This window comes from Apis mellifera, linkage group LG6 (genome assembly GCF_003254395.2).
Source record: "Apis mellifera strain DH4 linkage group LG6, Amel_HAv3.1, whole genome shotgun sequence".
Classification (NCBI taxonomy): domain Eukaryota; kingdom Metazoa; phylum Arthropoda; class Insecta; order Hymenoptera; family Apidae; genus Apis; species Apis mellifera.
Window position 1 is genome coordinate 9058461 of NC_037643.1, and position 20207 is coordinate 9078667.

At 19.8% G+C, this 20207-nt stretch overlaps 4 protein-coding genes across 8 annotated transcripts; 3 read left to right on the forward strand and 1 right to left on the reverse strand.

The window, feature by feature from the left end:
* Positions 1 to 343: 343 nt before the first annotated feature.
* LOC724656 (RNA cytidine acetyltransferase) lies at positions 344 to 5021 on the forward strand. Its single transcript, XM_026441192.1, has 17 exons — positions 344 to 451; positions 572 to 835; positions 911 to 1069; positions 1199 to 1435; positions 1626 to 1830; positions 1888 to 2009; positions 2131 to 2267; positions 2403 to 2678; positions 2741 to 2822; positions 2890 to 3006; positions 3104 to 3280; positions 3349 to 3496; positions 3591 to 3735; positions 3809 to 4014; positions 4099 to 4271; positions 4348 to 4596; positions 4733 to 5021. Exons 1-17 carry the CDS (start codon positions 344 to 346, stop codon positions 4958 to 4960), a joined length of 3033 nt encoding a protein of 1010 aa, XP_026296977.1. The 3' UTR covers positions 4961 to 5021.
* Positions 5022 to 5171: 150 nt separating this feature from the next.
* Positions 5172 to 12932, reverse strand: LOC551066 (putative uncharacterized protein DDB_G0274405). Of its 3 annotated transcripts, none has more exons than XM_026441193.1 (8): positions 12797 to 12932; positions 12103 to 12500; positions 11389 to 11580; positions 7504 to 7660; positions 7138 to 7171; positions 6841 to 7070; positions 5597 to 5779; positions 5172 to 5488 (listed from the first exon to the last, which is right to left on the reverse strand). In XM_026441193.1, exons 1-8 carry the CDS (start codon positions 12840 to 12842, stop codon positions 5172 to 5174), a joined length of 1557 nt encoding a protein of 518 aa, XP_026296978.1. In that variant the 5' UTR covers positions 12843 to 12932. The 3 variants fall into 3 exon arrangements, with proteins under 3 accessions (XP_026296978.1, XP_006565427.1, XP_016768302.2); XM_006565364.3 differs by having other exon boundaries at positions 12103 to 12561; positions 12797 to 12931; XM_016912813.2 differs by having other exon boundaries at positions 7138 to 7168; positions 12797 to 12921.
* A 679-nt stretch (positions 12933 to 13611) lies between these two features.
* On the forward strand, positions 13612 to 15733 carry LOC102656846 (cyclin-A2). Its single transcript, XM_006565361.3, has 6 exons — positions 13612 to 14004; positions 14158 to 14628; positions 14703 to 14926; positions 15040 to 15244; positions 15312 to 15559; positions 15634 to 15733. The coding sequence occupies exons 1-6, from the start codon at positions 13843 to 13845 to the stop codon at positions 15713 to 15715; spliced, it is 1392 nt and encodes a 463-aa protein (XP_006565424.1). The 5' UTR covers positions 13612 to 13842; the 3' UTR covers positions 15716 to 15733.
* A 1333-nt stretch (positions 15734 to 17066) lies between these two features.
* LOC411595 (clathrin light chain) lies at positions 17067 to 20109 on the forward strand. Of its 3 annotated transcripts, none has more exons than XM_395065.7 (7): positions 17067 to 17307; positions 17765 to 17917; positions 18314 to 18400; positions 18484 to 18573; positions 18708 to 18819; positions 19008 to 19019; positions 19900 to 20109. In XM_395065.7, the coding sequence occupies exons 2-7, from the start codon at positions 17770 to 17772 to the stop codon at positions 20078 to 20080; spliced, it is 630 nt and encodes a 209-aa protein (XP_395065.3). In that variant the 5' UTR covers positions 17067 to 17307; positions 17765 to 17769; the 3' UTR covers positions 20081 to 20109. The 3 variants fall into 3 exon arrangements, with proteins under 3 accessions (XP_395065.3, XP_006565423.1, XP_006565422.1); XM_006565359.3 differs by having other exon boundaries at positions 17155 to 17254; XM_006565360.3 differs by lacking the exon at positions 19008 to 19019.
* Positions 20110 to 20207: the final 98 nt, after the last annotated feature.

Here is a 20207-nt window from a genome sequence, read left to right on the forward strand (position 1 = left end):
AAATATATACAAATTATTATTATATTATTCTACTTTGATATGAATCATATTTTTATTTAATTTTAATATATATATAACACATTATTATATTAAATTTTACATTTTATATTATATTGAATATATATTTAAAATTTTTTACTTTTTATTTACTTATTTTTTTTATGACAATTAAAAATTATCATTATTATATATTAATAATTTATCGTATATGTGTGATTAAAGTTACAAAATGGATGCGCACATTATAATTTGAATACAAGTAACATAACCATTGTGTGTACAATATCTACATATTTTTAAATAAAATTAAATAAAAAAAATAAGTGAATTCTATATTTCAAAGATGGTTCGTAAAAAAATAGATAATCGTATTCGTATTTTAATTGAAAATGGTGTTATTACGGGATATAGAACAATGTTTATTATTATTGGTGAAAAAGCACGAGATCAGGTTTGATTATATATAATTTAATTGCAATTTAATAATAATATTTATATTTATATTTTAATTTTTTTTTTAATTTTAATTTTAAAATTTAAAATATTATAATTTTTAAAATATTATAATTAGGTTGTTTTGTTACATCATATGTTATCGAAATCTATTATAAAAGCTAGACCTTCTGTACTTTGGTGTTATAAAAAAGAATTAGGATTTAGTAGTCATAGAAAGAAAAAAATGAAATCTTTACAAAAAAAAGTTAAATCAGGAAAGTTGGATGTTAATGAAGATGATCCATTTGAATTATTTGTTGTTTCTACTAATATACGATATTGTTATTATCATGAAACACATAGAATATTAGGAAATACATATGGCATGTGTGTTTTACAAGTAAGATTCTTTATTTGTTTTGATTTAATAAATATAATTAATTTAAATATAATTAACAAAAAAATTAACTTTTAGGATTTTGAAGCTCTTACACCAAATTTATTAGCACGTACTATTGAAACTGTTGAAGGAGGAGGACTAATAATATTTTTATTACAATCAGTAAATTCTTTAAAACAACTATATACTATGAATATGGATGTTCATCAAAGATTTCGTACAGAAGCGCATCAAGTATATTATTCATTTTTTTTTATTAATTTATTAATTTAAAGATATTTTATTAATTGTAAATTTAATTAATTAATTTATTTAAATTTAAGAAATAATTTTAAGAATTAATTTTCTAATATTTTATTTTAGAATATTATTGGTCGATTCAATGAAAGATTTTTATTATCTCTTGCTTCATGTAAAAGATGTTTGGTTGTTGATGATCAATTAAATGTATTACCTTTGTCATCACATAATTTAAAAATTGAACCTATACAAAAATTATCTTCTTCTGAAACATTATCAGAATTAGATACATTAAAAGAAAGTTTGAAAGATACACAACCTATTTCTTCTCTTGTTAATTGTTGCAAGACACTTGATCAGGTTTAGTACTAAAAAAAAATATATTAAATATATTTATGTATATATAATAAATAGTAAATATATATATGTATATATATATATATATATATATATATAAAATAAATGAAAATTATTTTATAATTGATTTTATATACATATAATAATTTTATATACATATTAATAATTTTCATATAAATATTAATATTTTCAGGCAAAAGTGCTTCTTAAATTTATTGAATGTATATCAGAAAAAACATTGAGATCTACTGTTTCTTTAACTGCAGCTAGAGGTCGTGGAAAATCTGCAGCATTAGGTTTAGCTGTTGCTGCTGCTATAACATTTGGTTATTCAAATATTTATATTTCAAGTCCAAGTCCAGAAAATTTAAATACATTATTTGAATTTATTTTTAAAGGTAAACATTAACAATAAATATTATTTTTTAGTAGAATAAATTTTATATTATTTTTAGGATTTGATGCATTAGGATATCAAGAACATCTTGATTATGGACTTGTACAATCTACAAATCCTGAATTTAATAAAGCCATTATACGTGTAAATATTTTTCGAGATCATAGACAAACAGTTCAGGTATAATATTCTTAATATGTAAAATTTTTTAAAATAATTTTAAAATTATTTATTAAAATAATAATATAAATAAATAAATAATAATATAAATATATTGATAAAAAAATCAAATTTTTTTTAGTACATTCATCCAACTGATGCACATAAATTAAATCAAGCTGAATTACTTGTAATAGATGAAGCTGCAGCAATTCCTCTTCCTTATGTGAAAGCTATGCTTGGTCCTTATTTAATATTTCTCGCATCGACTATTAATGGGTAATTATATGTTATATTTTAATTTTTGATCATTGTTTAATCATTTTATTTAATCATAATTTATATGTATTTTTAATATAATTTATATTAATACAATATTAATATAATTAATATATAATTTATATATTTTAATAGATATGAAGGAACAGGTAGATCTTTATCATTAAAACTATTACAACAATTAAGAAATCAAACCATTAGTTCAAATAGTCATGAGAAACAAAAAAATGAAAAGATTATTATTGGAAGACAGTTACATGAATTGACTTTAGAAGAATCTATTCGTTATAAACCAGGAGATTCTATTGAACAATGGCTTTGTGACTTATTATGTTTAAATGTTATAATAAATACACCTATATTATCTGGATGTCCATCACCTGATATATGTGAATTATATTACATAAATAGGTAGCATATCTTATATAAATTTACATTATATATTATATATACATTATATATATTCTTTTTAGAGATACTTTATTTTCTTATCATAAAGCATCTGAATTATTCTTGCAAAGATTGGTAGCTCTTTATGTAGCTTCACATTACAAGGTAAATCTCTCTATTATAAAAGTAATCTAAAAAATAAAAATACTAAATTTTTTCAATAATGTTTCAGAACAGTCCAAATGATTTACAAATGATGTCTGATGCACCAGCACATCACCTATTCTGTCTTTTAGGTCCAATAGATTCAAACAAAAAAATATTACCTGAGATATTAGTAGTTATTCAAGTAAATATACATGATATGTAACTATATTATAAATGTATACATGTGAATTTAAATATCTTCGATATTTTTTGTAATATTAATTTTTTATTATGTATAGATTTGTTTAGAAGGTGAAATAAATAAAAATACCATAAATGATGGATTAGTTCGAGGACGTCGAGCAGCTGGTGATCTTATACCATGGACTATTGCACAACAATATCAAGACCAAGATTTTCCAGCATTAGCTGGAGCACGTATTGTTCGCATTGCAACACATCCTGAATATCAAAGTGTAAGTTTAAATATTATTATATAAATTAACAAAAATAATTTCTATTTGAATAAACATTTATATTATAGATGGGATATGGTAGTCGAGCATTAGAATTATTGAAAAAATATTATGAAATGAAAATAGTTAATATTAATGAAACATCACTACAAACATGTATGACAGAAATATCAAAAGTTAAAAATGAAGAAGTAAATTTATTAGAAGAAAAAATTGGTAATTAAAGTTATTGTATTACAAACACTTGTATCTGATAATATATAATTTTAATTTATTAATTTTTTAATTTCAAAAATTGATTATTTTTTAGAACCTCGAGTTTCATTACCACCACTTCTTTTAAAACTTAGTGAAAGACGTCCGGAAAATTTAGATTATATTGGTGTATCTTTTGGTGTTACCGAACCACTTTTAAAATTTTATAAACGAGCTAATTTTATACCAGTATATTTAAGGTTAAAATAATTATTTATTATTATTATTATTATCTTATCATACATTAAATAAAAATAAATATTTATTTTCCAGACAAACAACAAATGATATTACAGGTGAAAATTCATGTATCATGTTGTATAAAATCAATTCTGATCAAGATATTACATGGTTGCAAGCATATTGGAATGATTTTCGTAAACGATTTATAAGTTTATTATCTTTTTCGTTTAACACATATTCACCTTCATTAGCTTTAAGTATATTGTTTAATAAATCAATTACATCAGAAGCTACAAGTTAGTATATTTTCAATATATAATATATGAATATATATTTTAATGTTCATATTTTTATATTTATTATACAATCATTTTTTTTAGCATTAACGAAAAATATATTGGATATCTATTTTACATCTTACGATTTAAAACGTTTATCTATGTATAGTAATAATATGGCAGATTACCATTTAATAATGGATTTATTGCCATCATTGGCACGTTTATATTTTTTAAATATGATGGATGATATTCATTTATCCGCAGTACAATCGGTAATTTTCATATTTATTCTAATTTAAAAATCTAAATATAATATTTTGTATTTATATAAATGCTTTTGTATTTTAGGCAATTTTATTGGGATTAGGTTTACAACACAAAACAGTTGATACATTAGCAAAAGAGTTAGATTTACCAACAACACAATTACTTGGTTTATTTAATCGTATTATACGCAAATTTATACAGTATCTTAATAAAATAACGGAGAATTTTATTGAAACTACTATGATGAAAATAGAAGGTAATAACGAAACAATACAACTTAATCCCATCAATGGAAAAAGTTTATATGATGAATTAGAAAATGCAGCTAAGGTTTGTCCATTATTTTGTTATAATATATATTATAATTCATCAAATTTATAATATTGTATCATTCTATATAGATAATAAATAATAAATAGAATTATTTATTATTTGATATAAATAATATTTTTTAAATATTTTTCAGGAATTAAAAGCAAAACAAAAAGCCGAATTGGAAAAATTAAAAAAAGAAAATTTAGAACAATATGCAATCAAAGGAACAGAAGCTGATTGGAATGTTGCTCTATCTGAAAAGAAAAGTAAAAATCTTATATCTATAAAAAGTGGAGAAAAAAGAGAATTAGAACATAATATTTTAGAAGAAAATAAAAAACAATTTAAAAAAAAGAAAAAACATTTTTCCAAGATTTAACAAAAATAATGTATAAAAATTAATAATTTAAAAATAAAATAAACAATTATATAATAAAGTATTTATTTATCTTCATCAATTCAATTATCATATTGTTTTAAGAAAAAAATATGCTTTAATCTATAAAAGAGATATTTGGAAAATATCTATATTATAAATAATATAAATATAAATATATCTACATTATAAATAAAAATATATAATCAAAATTTTAATCAAAAAAATTATTATCTATTATATATTTTATACATTGACATATTAAATTTCTTTCATGTTGAATAGATCGTGAAAGTAATTTTTGTAATAATTGTGATGTATATGGTGGTGTCTTATTTGTAATTTTCTGTTCTTTATTTTTTGAATTTTGATTCAATGTCAATTTAATTTTGGAAATTTTACACACTGAATCTATTGGCTGTATTTGAATAGATCTATTTTCATATTTTATTTCATCTTTTATTGCATTATTTTCTTTGTTTTCATTATTTAAACTTATTTTTTTAAATGATACTTCTTCAGGCATATCACCTACAAATGAAATATATATAAACATTATATATTAATTTTTATTTTATTATAAATAATGAATTTATTATATACAAACTTTTTTTTAAATGAAATATTTCTTATACTTACTTTCTTCTGAAACACTTTCATAATTTGCTACTAAATTGGGTACATTAGAAGTAGCAAATTTTGGCAATATATCTAATATTTCTTCTTCATCAGAAATTTGATTAATTTGATTTTCCTTGTAATTATTTTCAATTTCATTATTAGATTGCTTTTCTATTTCTAAATCTTCTTTTTTTAAGCATACTAAAAAATATATATACATATATATATATATATATATATATATATATATATAAATGATTTTATTTTTTATATATATATATTTTTATATATATATATATATGTATGTGTATATATATATATATATATTTATAATAGTTTTATAACTTTTAAGTATTATATTATTATATTATTTTCAGAAATATAAAAATTATTTTTTAAATTATATTTTTATATTTCTTTCTAATTATATTATTTTCAGAAATATAAAAATTATTTTTTAAATTATATTTTTTTTTATAATTTGATCCATATTTAAATAATTTTAATAATTATTAAATTTTAGTTTCTTAGTCAGTCAATTATTAAATAAAAAAAAAAAAGTAATTTTGATTTTTTTAAATAATAATCATGACATAATTATAAATACTTACAGATGAAAAATGTTACTACTAACAAGATGTAACTAAGTTTAACCAATGATTTAATATTGAAATTATTATTAAAACTTTATTGTTATATTATTATTATATATATTATTATATAATTAATATATACAATAAATATTATGTTAAATGTTATCATATAGTAAATGAAACATAAATTAAAAAATATCTATTATTTAAAAGAATAAATAAATTTTGAATTTATATTATCTATTTTTAATCACATTACTCTTTAAGTACAATTTCAAATAAATAAGATAAGAAAATAAAACTACATTATATATAATATAATGGTATAAAAAATTACATTTCTTAAATAGCACATTCATTAAAACATTAAATAAATTTATATTTATAAAAAAGTCATTTCTTTGAATTTTTCTTATATATAAGGAAAAAAAGAATTTAAGAACAATATATGGAAAATAATTATAATTCAATTTCAACTATTTAAAAATAAAATCATTTTTGTAATAAATATATAAATAAATTTTTGTAATAAATATACCAAAATTTATAATATATATGATTTTTTTTTAATCCAAAATGTCAAACAGAGTATAAAAGGTTAGAATAGAAAGTTACTTGATTTTTATTTTTTTTTTAAGTTGAAATAATAGAAAATAATTAAATGCTCACATGTCCCAAAAAATCGATGTAAACCTCTATATGTTTCCTTTTGTTCTTCAATATTATTAGATATTATAATAGGTTCCTTTTTTATTATTCTTTTTCGATTATGAGAACGTAAAAATTTATGTCTTTTTCGCTTAGTAATCTCCTGCTTTTGTTTAATTATTTCTCCTCTTTGTAATTTTTCTATTTCTTCAGCTTTTCGTAATTCAACATTAATTTTTGTAGGATATCTTCTGTGATGTGATTATATTACATATAAATCATTAATCATTATCAATTATAAAAATCATTATAACTTACTTTTTTCTCTCCATTATCCATTTTTCAATGTCTTCTGGAATTGACATATTGTTAATTTTATAATATAAATTACTATTACGTTGCATGGTAATATATTTTTCAATGAATGAAAAAAGAAAGTATAATTACAAGTATAGCTGCATCTACGTGAAGATGGCTAATAGAATAGTAGAGGGGAGGAAAATTACTCCCCTCCTTTGGTTATTAGCAATGCTATAAGATCTTATTTATATATATGAAACTTTCGACCAATACGCATGCCTATTTTTATAATTGTTGGATCTATCAGAAATAGCCAATCAATTGTCTATGTTATTTTGCTAGCTGTCTTCTCATAAATGCAAGTATTCTTATATCCATCAATACCATAGAGTTCATGTTCCTTCTCATGTTTAGAAAGAGTATCTTCTGATGAAAAATCTTTATCACCTATTTCATAATAAAATGACTCATCATCCTTTGAACTGGAGTAATTTTCATTTCTTTGATCATATGATTCTTCACTATTTGGATAGAGATGAGCCTAAAAATAGTTACTTCAAATATTTTTTATACATTATTCACATTCAAATTTAATGTAAAAATACTTCTTGAGGTATTGAGATTATGCAAATATTGAGGTATAATTATTAATGAAGAATATTAATGAAAAATATTATTGAAGAATATTTAAGATTTCATTTTTTTTTTTAATATAAATCTTTATATTAATTTTATTATTTCATAATTTTTTGTTTGATATTATATAATACATGAAACATTTATTTTAAATAATTTTTTTATAAAAATTACTTCTTTTGTTTTTAATATTATAATTTTAAAATATAAATAATTTGAACAACTTAAATATGAAATCATATATAGAATAGATTTTCACAAAAATTAATAAATAATAAATTATTTATAATAAACAATATAAATTATTTATTAATTAAAATTTCTATCTTCAATATCATATTTGTTTTGATATTAAAATATTAAAAAGAAATTATTATAATGACAATAAATTGTCATTATATTGTAATACAATAAAATTGTAAATATAATAAATTAAAAATAATAGAAGTATTTTTTTACAATTATTAAACAAAATTAATGCTTGATGTACATATATTGTATATATGCAAATAAAAATAAAAATGTATTTATAAATAGAAATTACTCTTATGTTGTCATAAATAATTGCTTATTCATTATCATTTTAAAATCTTTTCCAGGGTATTCAGAAATCCATTTATTAAGATTATGCAAATATTATTAATTGCATATTTTTTATCCATATCTTAAATAATATAATAATGTAGATTAAATTTTTATAAATAATAGTAATTTTATAAATAATTTATATAAGAAAACATTTTATAATCATCATGATATATTGTATATATATAAAATTTATGAAATTGGAAAATTTCAATACAATTTTAAAATAAAAAAATTAAATTGACAACATAAAAAAATTTTAAATATTTACTATAAATATATAAATATATAATATATATAATATTACAAATATTTGCCATAAATATATATATTATAAATATATATTTATAGTAAATATTTATATATATATAATAATTCTTGCTTTAAATTATTTTGAAAAATAAAAACAAATCTAATATTATAAGTCTGATAAATTTACTTATACGATATTAATGAAGAAGATTATAAATATTTTTATTTTTATACAACAGTATAAAACATATATAATTAATAAAAATTTTAGGAGAACAATACTTTCATTTGATACAAACATTCTACAAAGATCATTTTCATATTTCAGAACGATTATTCAACGCATATAAGAATTTTTTTTTTAGTGGTTTATAAAGTAATTGGGGACACCAGATTTAGAACTTATAGAAATACGATTTATTCTTACAATATGTATCTTAATTACAAATTTATTTTATTCTGAATTTATATTTCATGGAAGTCATGTATTATTGAAATTAATAAAATGTACTCTCAATATTATGACACATAATAATAAACAAGTTACAAAAATTATTATATTTCAATACAGAGCCACAAGCTATGTAGAAAATATTGAATTTTTGCTTTATTAAGTAGAATACATATTTTAATAAATATATCAGAACATTTTTTAATAATTTCATGAAATTTTCTATTAAGAATAGCTCGCAGCACTGTATATTCTGGCCAAAGAGCAATTAAAGAGCTTTAATAACAAAATTAACAAACGCCAGATTTTTGTATAAATTTTATGAAAAGAAGTTATAGAAGTTATAGTATCTTTAACATGAAAATATATAAGAAATATACAAAATTTTACATTTATAAGCATATATTAATGAATTATAAGAGAAAAAAAATAATTCAGTTTTGTATAAGTATTACTGAAAAATGAAAGAGAATATCTGTTATTCAATTATTATTCAATTATTCAATAATATTAAACTCTATTTTCTCAAAATAATTATTGTGATAATCTAGCAGCATGCACTTATGATATAAATGCTAAAGAAAATTATATTGCAAAGAAATGATATTTTACAAATGACAAAAGAACGGTTAATACAAATTTTGTAATTAAAAATGATACAAATATTTCGATTTTGCAATATACTACACGTTAAAAGAAGAAGGAATTAAATCGTTCTGAAGTTTGAAAACAGAATACTTGTGTAATTCTTTATAGGAGGAGTAGCCTGAAGCTTAAGACTGTGCTTGTTCGCTGGAAGGCTGCATCTCCTCCGTTAGCTCCATTTGCTCTGATTGCTCAGTCGCATTCTCAGTTTTCTGAACACCCTCGGATTCGATCGTATTCTTATCATCTGTTTTTTGAGCACCCTATAATCAAAGTAATTTATCAACTACGACAGGAATGCAATAAAATTAATTACATAATGCCAATTAAATGTGGTGCAAATAATGCTTATTTTGAATATAAATAATTTAGTAAGATCATTGCCAAAATTAAAAATTTATTATTAAATAAATATATATAATTCAAAAATATATTAATTTAAATAATAATTAATCTTTTTAATATGATAAATATAATATATGATAATATATTAATTAAATGAAGTATTATAATTATAATCAAATTTATAAACTATTCAAATATCATAAAAAAATATTTATACTTATCTCTTATATTTCTACATAAGATAAGACATATATAAGACAAAGAAAGAATTCTGTAATTTTTTTCTTTATAAATTATAATAACTTATAAATGATAAATGATACTTTTTTGTACTATATAAATTATTTTATACAAATAAATTAAATATATAACTGAAATCATCTCACATAAATTAATCAATTTTTTAATATATTTATTATTATTAATATATTTTAATTTATTAATATTTTTAAATCTTAAATTATTCTGATACTTACTGTAAATTGCTAAAAGAAATAAAATAGAATTTTATTTCATCTATGATATATAAAATACAATCTTTAATTATTACCTTAATGTACATAAATAAAAAGAAAAAAATTATTATATATTTATATAATATATATAATATATTATATAAATATATAAATATATAATATATAAATTATTATATTATTATATTTTATATAAGCATATAAAATTATTTTTTATTTATTTCTATAATGAAAAATCTTTCATTTTTCCATCTTAATTAAATATAGTATTTTCTTTATAATTAAATATAATTTACATATTAAAATATGTAAAAAGATTAGTATATTACATATTACATACAATTCATATAATAATTATTAACAATTCTAAAAATAAAATGTTTAATAAAACAATTTTGAATTACATAAAAATATATTGTATAACTTTTATATAAATAAACTAAATAACTAAATAATTATATACTTAATTATAATATAATATCATATAATGAATATTATATTGAATATTAAAAAAGATTGTTCACAAAATATTAAATTATAAATAAATAAAATATTAATTTTAAATTATTATAAAGGAAAAAAATTATATTAATTAACATGAATTATAATTTTTTTCATTTACGTAATTAAATATTATGTATTGAATTACATAAAATATGCTTTTTAAATAATTTATATATGATATATTTAAAAATATATAAATATATATATATTTAATTATTATAATCAGAAAAATATATTATATATAATTATCATAATCAGAAAAAAGTATAAGTAAAAAATTTAATAATAAAATATTTTTGTTTTATATCTACTTATATCAAATTCATATATACAAAAGGTATATACAAGTATATGTACAAAAATTAAATGAAAAGATACCTGTTCAGGATGTTTTGCAAGATAATCATTTTTAGCATCTCTGATCATCCTTGTCACTTTATTCCTTAAATCCTTAAATTCTTCCCATTCTTTTGCATCTTTATTCTTTTTTGCTTTAGCATATAGCTTATTTTTTTTTTGTATTTCACTTCGGATTTCATCAGTCATCCATGGCTTTTTTAGTTCTAATTCCTAAATGATTGTAATATTTTTTTATAAGAATTTAAATAATATCTTTAAACTTGTTATTTGTAATTTTGTTTTCATACTAAGATATTATATGTATATAATTTAATAAATTATTTTTCATTGTCAATAAATATAATAAATCTGATTAGAGTTCTCTTCCATATATTTCATAGTAGTTATTAACTAAAATTTAAAAGTTAAAAATTAACTAATTTTAATTTGACTCATATATTTATTTTAAATATTGTATTTCAAAGACAAATACATTTAAATACAAAAGAAAAATTCAAGCAAATTAAAAGTAGATAATTTAAATAGATAATAATTATTTGTTTGGTAAATAATTATTAATTAAGATATAAATAAATTATATCTGAATAAAAAAATAATTAAATAAATAAATTTATTGATTATATTTCCATTGTCATGCAATTATTATTTAACATAATTATTCTAATAAAACAATAGAATTATTATCCAAGTTGCATTTTATAAATATTAAAAAGTTAATAAAATATTACTTACTTCAAGTTTACTAACTTTTTTTGCATTATTCATTGCTTTTCCTTTAACATTGCCATTTCTTATAGAAAATCTTGGTCTCATATGAGATAAAATTTGAGGTGGTAATGCTCTTCTATGCCAAGGCCTCATTAATGGTCCTCTAGGTCCAACACCTCTTAAGCCCATTGGTGGAACCATTGGAGCCATAGCTCTAACTCGTGGACCAAATAATGGCATCGGTCCACTTGGTCGATTTACTCCACCTGGTCGCGGTGGCGGTGGTAATCTTTGTCGCATTGGTCCAAAAACTGGATTCATCGGAGGTGGTGGCATTCTTGGAGGTAAACCAGGAGGTGGTAATCTACCACCAAATCTCGGAGGTGGTGGAGGCCGCACACCAGTAGGTGGAACTCTTGGCCCTAACAAGGGTCCTCGGTTTAACGGACTCATGTTATTTTCGATGCAAATCTTCTAAAATCACTTTTACGATATTAAGTAGTAAACGATCAGTATTTCGTTAAATGCAAAGCCTTATTTATGAGGTTAAAACTTTAACTTTATACACTGTTTATACGCGAAATATGGAATATATGCTCAAATTATGTATTTTTTAATTTTATCGTATTGAACTTTTATTTGAAACCAATTACGGAATTAATAATTGTTGCAAATATTGTAAAAACATTACGAACTTGTAAGCAAATAAACTTTTTACCTTGCAAATAGTAATCAGCACCGAAAAGCTTGATCTCAATAGTCATGAACAACAAACTTTAAGTTATACAAACGAGTTTATAATTTCAATATTAAACTAAATATTAAAAGGAAAAATTATATAGAAAGAATATATATATACATTATATACTTTATATAATATTGTATTATATAATAAAAAGTATTTTTCTAACTATTAAATAATTCTAAATTTATTTATTATTATTATTTTTAATTTAAAAAATTTTTTAAATGTAATTCATAATATTTTTAACATCAATATTTATTTTTTACAAATTATTTATAATTTATATTATTAAATTTAGAAAAAAAAATGAAAAATAAAAATATAATTTATTTAATTATTATATATAGTATTTTTATGATTTTCATTTTTTATTTATTTGAATAAATTTTTTTAATGTTTTCCTTTTCTTATCAATTTTTTAATCAATTGTCATTTATAAAAAAAATTAATTAAATAAAAAGATATATTATTTTTTTAAATAATATAATCATATATTCAAATTTAATTTATTAAATTATAGTTTTTAAATTTATTTAATTATATATATTTAAGATAATTATATTATATAATGAAATACTTAAAAATAATTTCTAATTTTATTAAAAAAATATAAAACAAATTTTTATGTTTAAAAAATATATAATTTTTAAACAAATAATATTTTTTATTGTATATGCACCTATATTTAAGGATAATTTTAAGAAAGTAAGTTAATATATTATCTATCTGATTGGTCTATTTCCGATATATAAGACATATTCTTTTCTCATTGGTCTATTTGAGCAACGCTTTTAACGTATCGCCAGCTGTTAAAGTTACGTTTGTTTGAAATCAAACGGCAACTGAAGTTTGTTGAGTTGCTTGGAGCTTCGAAATTTGTCTGCCATGTATGGGTGGTAAATATATTTCGTTGTAATAAGGAAAAGGCATGCATAGTGATTAAAAATTAATAATAATTTGAAAAAAAAGAAGAATTCGTTTATATATAAAAAAACTGGCAGAAAATTTTTAACTAAATAATGGCCACGATTCGAGTACATGAGGATCAAGAAAATCGTATTTCCGATGTTCGTCGCGGCAAAGAAAATATTAATGTGCCCCTTCAAAATCAAACATTGCAACCAACGAAACGTGCAGTTCTAGGTGTTCTTCATAATAATTGTAATCGTAATACAAAATCAGTATGTATAGATTTTTTATTTTTTCTCCCGCGTTTCTGTAGTCTAAAAAATTTAATGTTATTTTTATTATATATAATAAATAACCATAAAAAATAAAATTTTTAAATTTATATATTTTTTTAATGATTAATTAATTTATTTTGTTTCTTGTAGGAAATATACAAGGATGAAAAATACCAAAAAACGAAAGCAGTTATACCCACACATTTTGAAGCTTTCAAAATTTATGAAGAAAAAAAAGAAGAAGTTATATTTAAAATCTATGAAGATAAGTTAGAAGAAGAAACTTCTGTTGCCCTTAGAGATACAAAAGATAAAAAAGAAATGAGAGAAAAGGAAAATATTACATTTGAAAGAGAAAAGCCAAGGTTAGAAGTAAATCCTATAAATGTCTCAAATTTACCAACATTTTATAATGCCATTCAAGATATAAATCAAAAGAAGGAAAATGAAATAACTTTTTCACAAGGCAGTCCAATGTCTTTAGAAAAATCTATTTCTTATTTGTCTTCCTCAAAGAAAAATCATCAAAAAAGAAGAAAATCTATTAAAGAAATGAGAATGAATTTTTTTGATGTAGATGAATATAGAGCTGATATATATAATTATTTACGTGTTGCAGAAGTATGTATTTATTTAAAATTTTTTTTTAAATTAAAATAATATTAATATAGTTTTAAAAAAATATTTTATTTTAGACACATCATAGACCAAAACCAGGATATATGAAGAAACAATCTGATATAACATATTCAATGAGGTCAATATTAGTGGATTGGCTTGTAGAAGTTGCTGAAGAATATAGATTACAAACCGAAACACTCTATTTAGCTGTTTCATATATAGATCGCTTTCTATCATACATGAGTGTTGTAAAATCAAAATTACAACTTGTAGGCACAGCAGCTATGTTCATTGCTGCGTAAGTTTTTTTAATATATATTTAATTAATTATTATTACAAAGTTATTATAATATAAATATAATATAATATAATATAATAATAAAACCATTGATTGAAATCTTAATAATTTAGAAAATATGAGGAAATTTATCCACCTGAAGTAGGTGAATTTGTATATATCACAGATGATACATATCCAAAAAAACATGTGTTACGTATGGAACATTTAATATTAAGGGTTCTCTCTTTTGATCTAACTGTTCCAACACCACTTACCTTTCTTATGGAATTCTGTATTAGTAATAATCTTTCTGAAAAAATTAAATTTTTAGCAATGGTAAGTATATAATATTTTTTTTTTAAATAATAATATAATATATTAATTTTCATAAAAAATTTTATAGTATCTCTGTGAACTATCAATGCTTGAGGGAGATCCATATCTTCAATTCTTACCTAGTCATTTAGCTGCATCTGCAATAGCACTTGCACGACATACATTATTAGAAGAAATGTGGCCACATGAATTAGAATTATCAACAGCATATAGTTTAAAGGATCTCAAAGAATGTATTTTGTGTTTAAATAAAACTTTCTATAATGCATTAAATATTCGACAACAAGCTATACAAGAAAAATATAAAAGCAGCAAGTAAGTTCAAAAATTAATGTTTAAATTTATTTTTTTTTTATATTTTATTGAGTCTCAAATATATTCTTATTTAGATATGGACATGTAGCATTATTATTACCACGACGTATTGATAATGTAACATTGACTTCTGAAGATGAAGAGGAGCATGCCTAGTATTCAACAGGCATTGCGCAAAAATAAAAATATCTAAAAATTTATGTTTGGAGATAACGAACCTCCCACTATAAATCCCATGTTTTGTAAGACAAGGAGGGGATTAGGGCAAGACTGAGCTATTGTTTCACAAATGAAATGTACGAGTAATTTCTATTTGCATATATAGTCACTATGTTTAGCTTAAGCAAACATATTGGCTTTATTTTTCATATTCCACTACTACCTATACTTATTATAGGTTGTAGATAAATTTTAATAACTGTTTTTAGAGCTCCATCATTATATTAACGAATGAAGCTCTAAATTATGTTATTTAGGAATTGTATTTTTATATGCATTTTTTAGATGATTGTTAACAGAACACTTGCTCTATATATATGATGCCTAAATTTTGTTGCCAGTGATCTGTCATAAAATAATAGAAAGTGTAAGAATAATAACTGTATTTATTATTGACATTGTATTAAAAATATACATCATTATGATGGAAATATTTCTATGTATTAAAATAATTACAACATTTATCTATTTTACAATTCTTGCATAGCTATTTATTTACATATTTTTTATACATATAAAATTAACAATTTTTATAAATGATTTAACTAAAAATAATTTTTTTAGTTACTTTACTTATTTTTTATTTACTTATTTATAAAAAATAGTATTTGTATATACATTTCATAGATCATGCTATTTAAAAAAAATTTTTTTACGAATATTTAGATTTTATATTTAAATATTAAATTTTTATTTTAAAACTAATTAGATTTGTATAGAATATTTAATTTCAATATTTGATTTTTCATATAATTTTTAAAAAATATTTAATATTTTTTAATGTTTTTAAAAAGAATACAAAATTTTAGACATGATCTCTGAGCAAAATATATTGAAATAAAAATATTAAAGTGTTTGATACACTATACATATCTATAATGTTTATATTAAAAAATATATATACATATAACTTTGTTTTTAATGTTATTTTTCTGCGATTGCAATATCGAATTTTTGAATTATATTATTTATATTATATAATAAAATACATATATAATAGTTTTATAATATTTTTAAAAAAACATGATAAATCCAAATTATTATGAGAAATTAATAAAATAAATACTTAAAATAAATGCTTTAAATTTGTAACTGAAGTCAATAGTTCAATAATATTAATTGATTTTAAAATACTTTTTAATTTTAAAATAAATATTTCATAATAGAATATTTATAAAATATATTTTCTGTTACATGTTACATACTTGTGTTATAAAACACAAAATGTAAGACTATTATTAATATTAAGAATAAAATAATATACGTTATTAATTTTGTATAATATGATATTTTTTATATCGAAATACTCAAATGCTAAAATATTCTTGAACATATTCTTTATAATATCTATAAAAAGTTGGTAATACTGATTTCTTTTGCTTTTCATTATATTTAATTGTGCGCATGTGTGCGTAGTCTAAACTAGTATTGACGTTGACAATTTGCAGTTGATATTACATAGAAATCTACGAAAAGGTAGTTGTGGGTGTTTCCTAAGATAAAAATTATACATTCCATATATTATTGAGGTATAAAATTTAATTCAATATTTTTTTGACATTTGTTATTATTAAATAAACGTTTGTATTTTATTTTACATATTATACATCTAAATATTTTTAATATCTTATACAATCTAATTATATTTAAATAAATAGATACATATTTTTAGGTTATTGTTATTTATACTATTTGATTGATAAATAAATTCATTTATAATATTTTAATTTAAACTATAAATATGTAATATTAAAATAAAAATGAATATTTGAAAAATATTAATATTACAGTTTGAATATAAAAGAAAATTGTATTGTTGTAATATATTTATCTTTTTTGTAAAATTAAATAAACAAATTATAATTCAATTTTTTACAGAATTTTCGGAATAGTATAATTTATTTTTCTTTATTATATTTATAATTTTATACATAAAAATATTAATTTGTTTAAAACTTTGTCAATTTATATTGATAATTTTATTAGATATCATGGATGCATTTGGTGATAACTTTGTCAATGAAGAAGTAGATCCAGTTGCAGAATTTGTAGCAAGGGAACAGGATCAATTGGCAGGATTAGAGAATGAAATTCCATCAGTTTCTATGTCTGCTCCTGTGACAGCACCTAATACAGATGGTAACTATAATTATATTATAAAAAAATAATCATATATTTTTTAATATTTATATAAAATTATAATATTCAGTTTATATAAATATAACAGTTATTATTTTATAATCTTTTATGTTGCTTGGTTTTAAAAATTTTGTTTATATTACTAATAATATTATATTAGATTATTAATATAATTATTAATATAATAATTAATTTATATAATAATTAATATAATAATTATTAATATATAATATAATATAATAGAATATATCAAAATTTTTAATAAATGATGTTTTATTCTTGTATAATATTTAATTATAAATCATAAATTAAGATTACATATATTTTTATTTAAAAATTTTATAAATTAAATATAATTAAATTTTAGTAAATAATATAAAATTTTGCAAATTCAAGTTGGTCCAGGTGGCGATGCTGAAGGTAGTTTTGAGATAATAGATGCTATTGGACAACTTCCTGAAACACAAGCATCTTCAATAATAGGTAAATCATATTATATTATCTTTTTTTAAATCATCTGCCTTGTTATGAAACATTATATACAGATTTAAAAAATCTATTTTTAGAAACTGTATCTAAGCCTCTCCCAGTAAAAGAAGAACCTGAGAAAATACGAAAATGGAGAGAAGAACAAAAAGCTAGATTAGAAGAAAAAGGTAAAAGATCTTTATAATATATTTGATATTATAAAAATACATAAAAAATTTTAATTTACATGTATAATAATAAAATTATAAATTGATATGTATTTCAAAATATTTACATATAACATTATATGCAATATACTTAGATGCAGAAGAAGAAAAGAAAAAAGAAGAATGGAGAGAAGCTGCAAGAAAAGAATTGGAAGAATGGTATAAACATCATGCAGAAGCAATTAGTAAAACAAAAACTACGAACAGGTAATATTTAAAATTGCTACACTATTCAGTTTTATTTTATATAACATTTTTAATGTTTTTTAAAATTATAACTTTTAATCGCATATTTGTAGATGCAATTAAAAGAATTTTATTCTGTATAAAATTATAAATATTTTATTTAAAATATGTATTACATACAATTATATTATTTTCATTCTGCTTCTTAGGGAATCAGCCAAGTAAGTTACACTATATTTCTTTGCATGTATAATTGCATTGCATTGCTGTATAATATAGCTTGCTTAGGCAGCTTATAAGGCAACTTGCAGAATATTAGAAATATTAAATATTTCCATATGTTAGTAACAATCGCTTTTTTGTAACAATTATAACAATTTGTATATTTTGTGCTTGATGCAATTATACTTGAAATTTCAATGTTTCTAATCATATTATACAAAAGCCATGTATTTATTTCCATTAGAATATTTTCATTTATTTCTATTAAAAATAATTAAAAGAATATGTATTAAATTATCATATTTTATATCATTATATTTATGACATAAGCATTACAATAATTAAATTTTTAACTATTTTGTCACTAATAATATTAAAATGTTTAAATAAATATAAACATATAAATTATATTAGAATTTTTAATTTCTATCTGTCTAATTATATGACATTCAATATAATATAATTAGATTTTGATATTTTAATATATAGACAATATTAATATTTTATCTTTTTATTATTTTATAGTTATTTTCAAATTATATAAAAATAAATAGTAAAATATCTTTATTTTTTATTATATAAATTATGAAATAACATAAATCCTATTTTATAAAATAATATAAAAAGAAATAGTAAATGTATATATATATGTATCAATCGTTAAAGTCATTTATAATAAGTCATCATAATATTAAAATAAAAATTGCTTAAAGAAATTTTTAACATTGCATTGCTACATATGTTTTATATATATATATGAAACGGAAATAGAATTATTCAATACATATATTGCAATGTTATTAGTGCATTTAATGTTTGAGTATCGTCGCACTTTTTTTGTATGTTATAGCTTATATAATATAATGGATTTATCTCTAGGAATGCAGAAAAACAATTTGTAGCAGAAGCTGATGAAGTGGAACCAGGAACTGAATGGGAACGTATTGCTAAACTTTGCGATTTTAATCCCAAATCTTCCCGCACTTCAAAAGATGTTTCCCGAATGCGTTCAATTATTTTGCAGTTGAAACAAACTCCACCAGCGCCAGTTAGTCTTTGATTAAATTAACAACTTGGTATAAAAAAAAATAAATATACATATGTGTGTATGTGTGTATAATATATATATATAATATATATATATATATATATATGTATATATATATATACACATACATACATATACA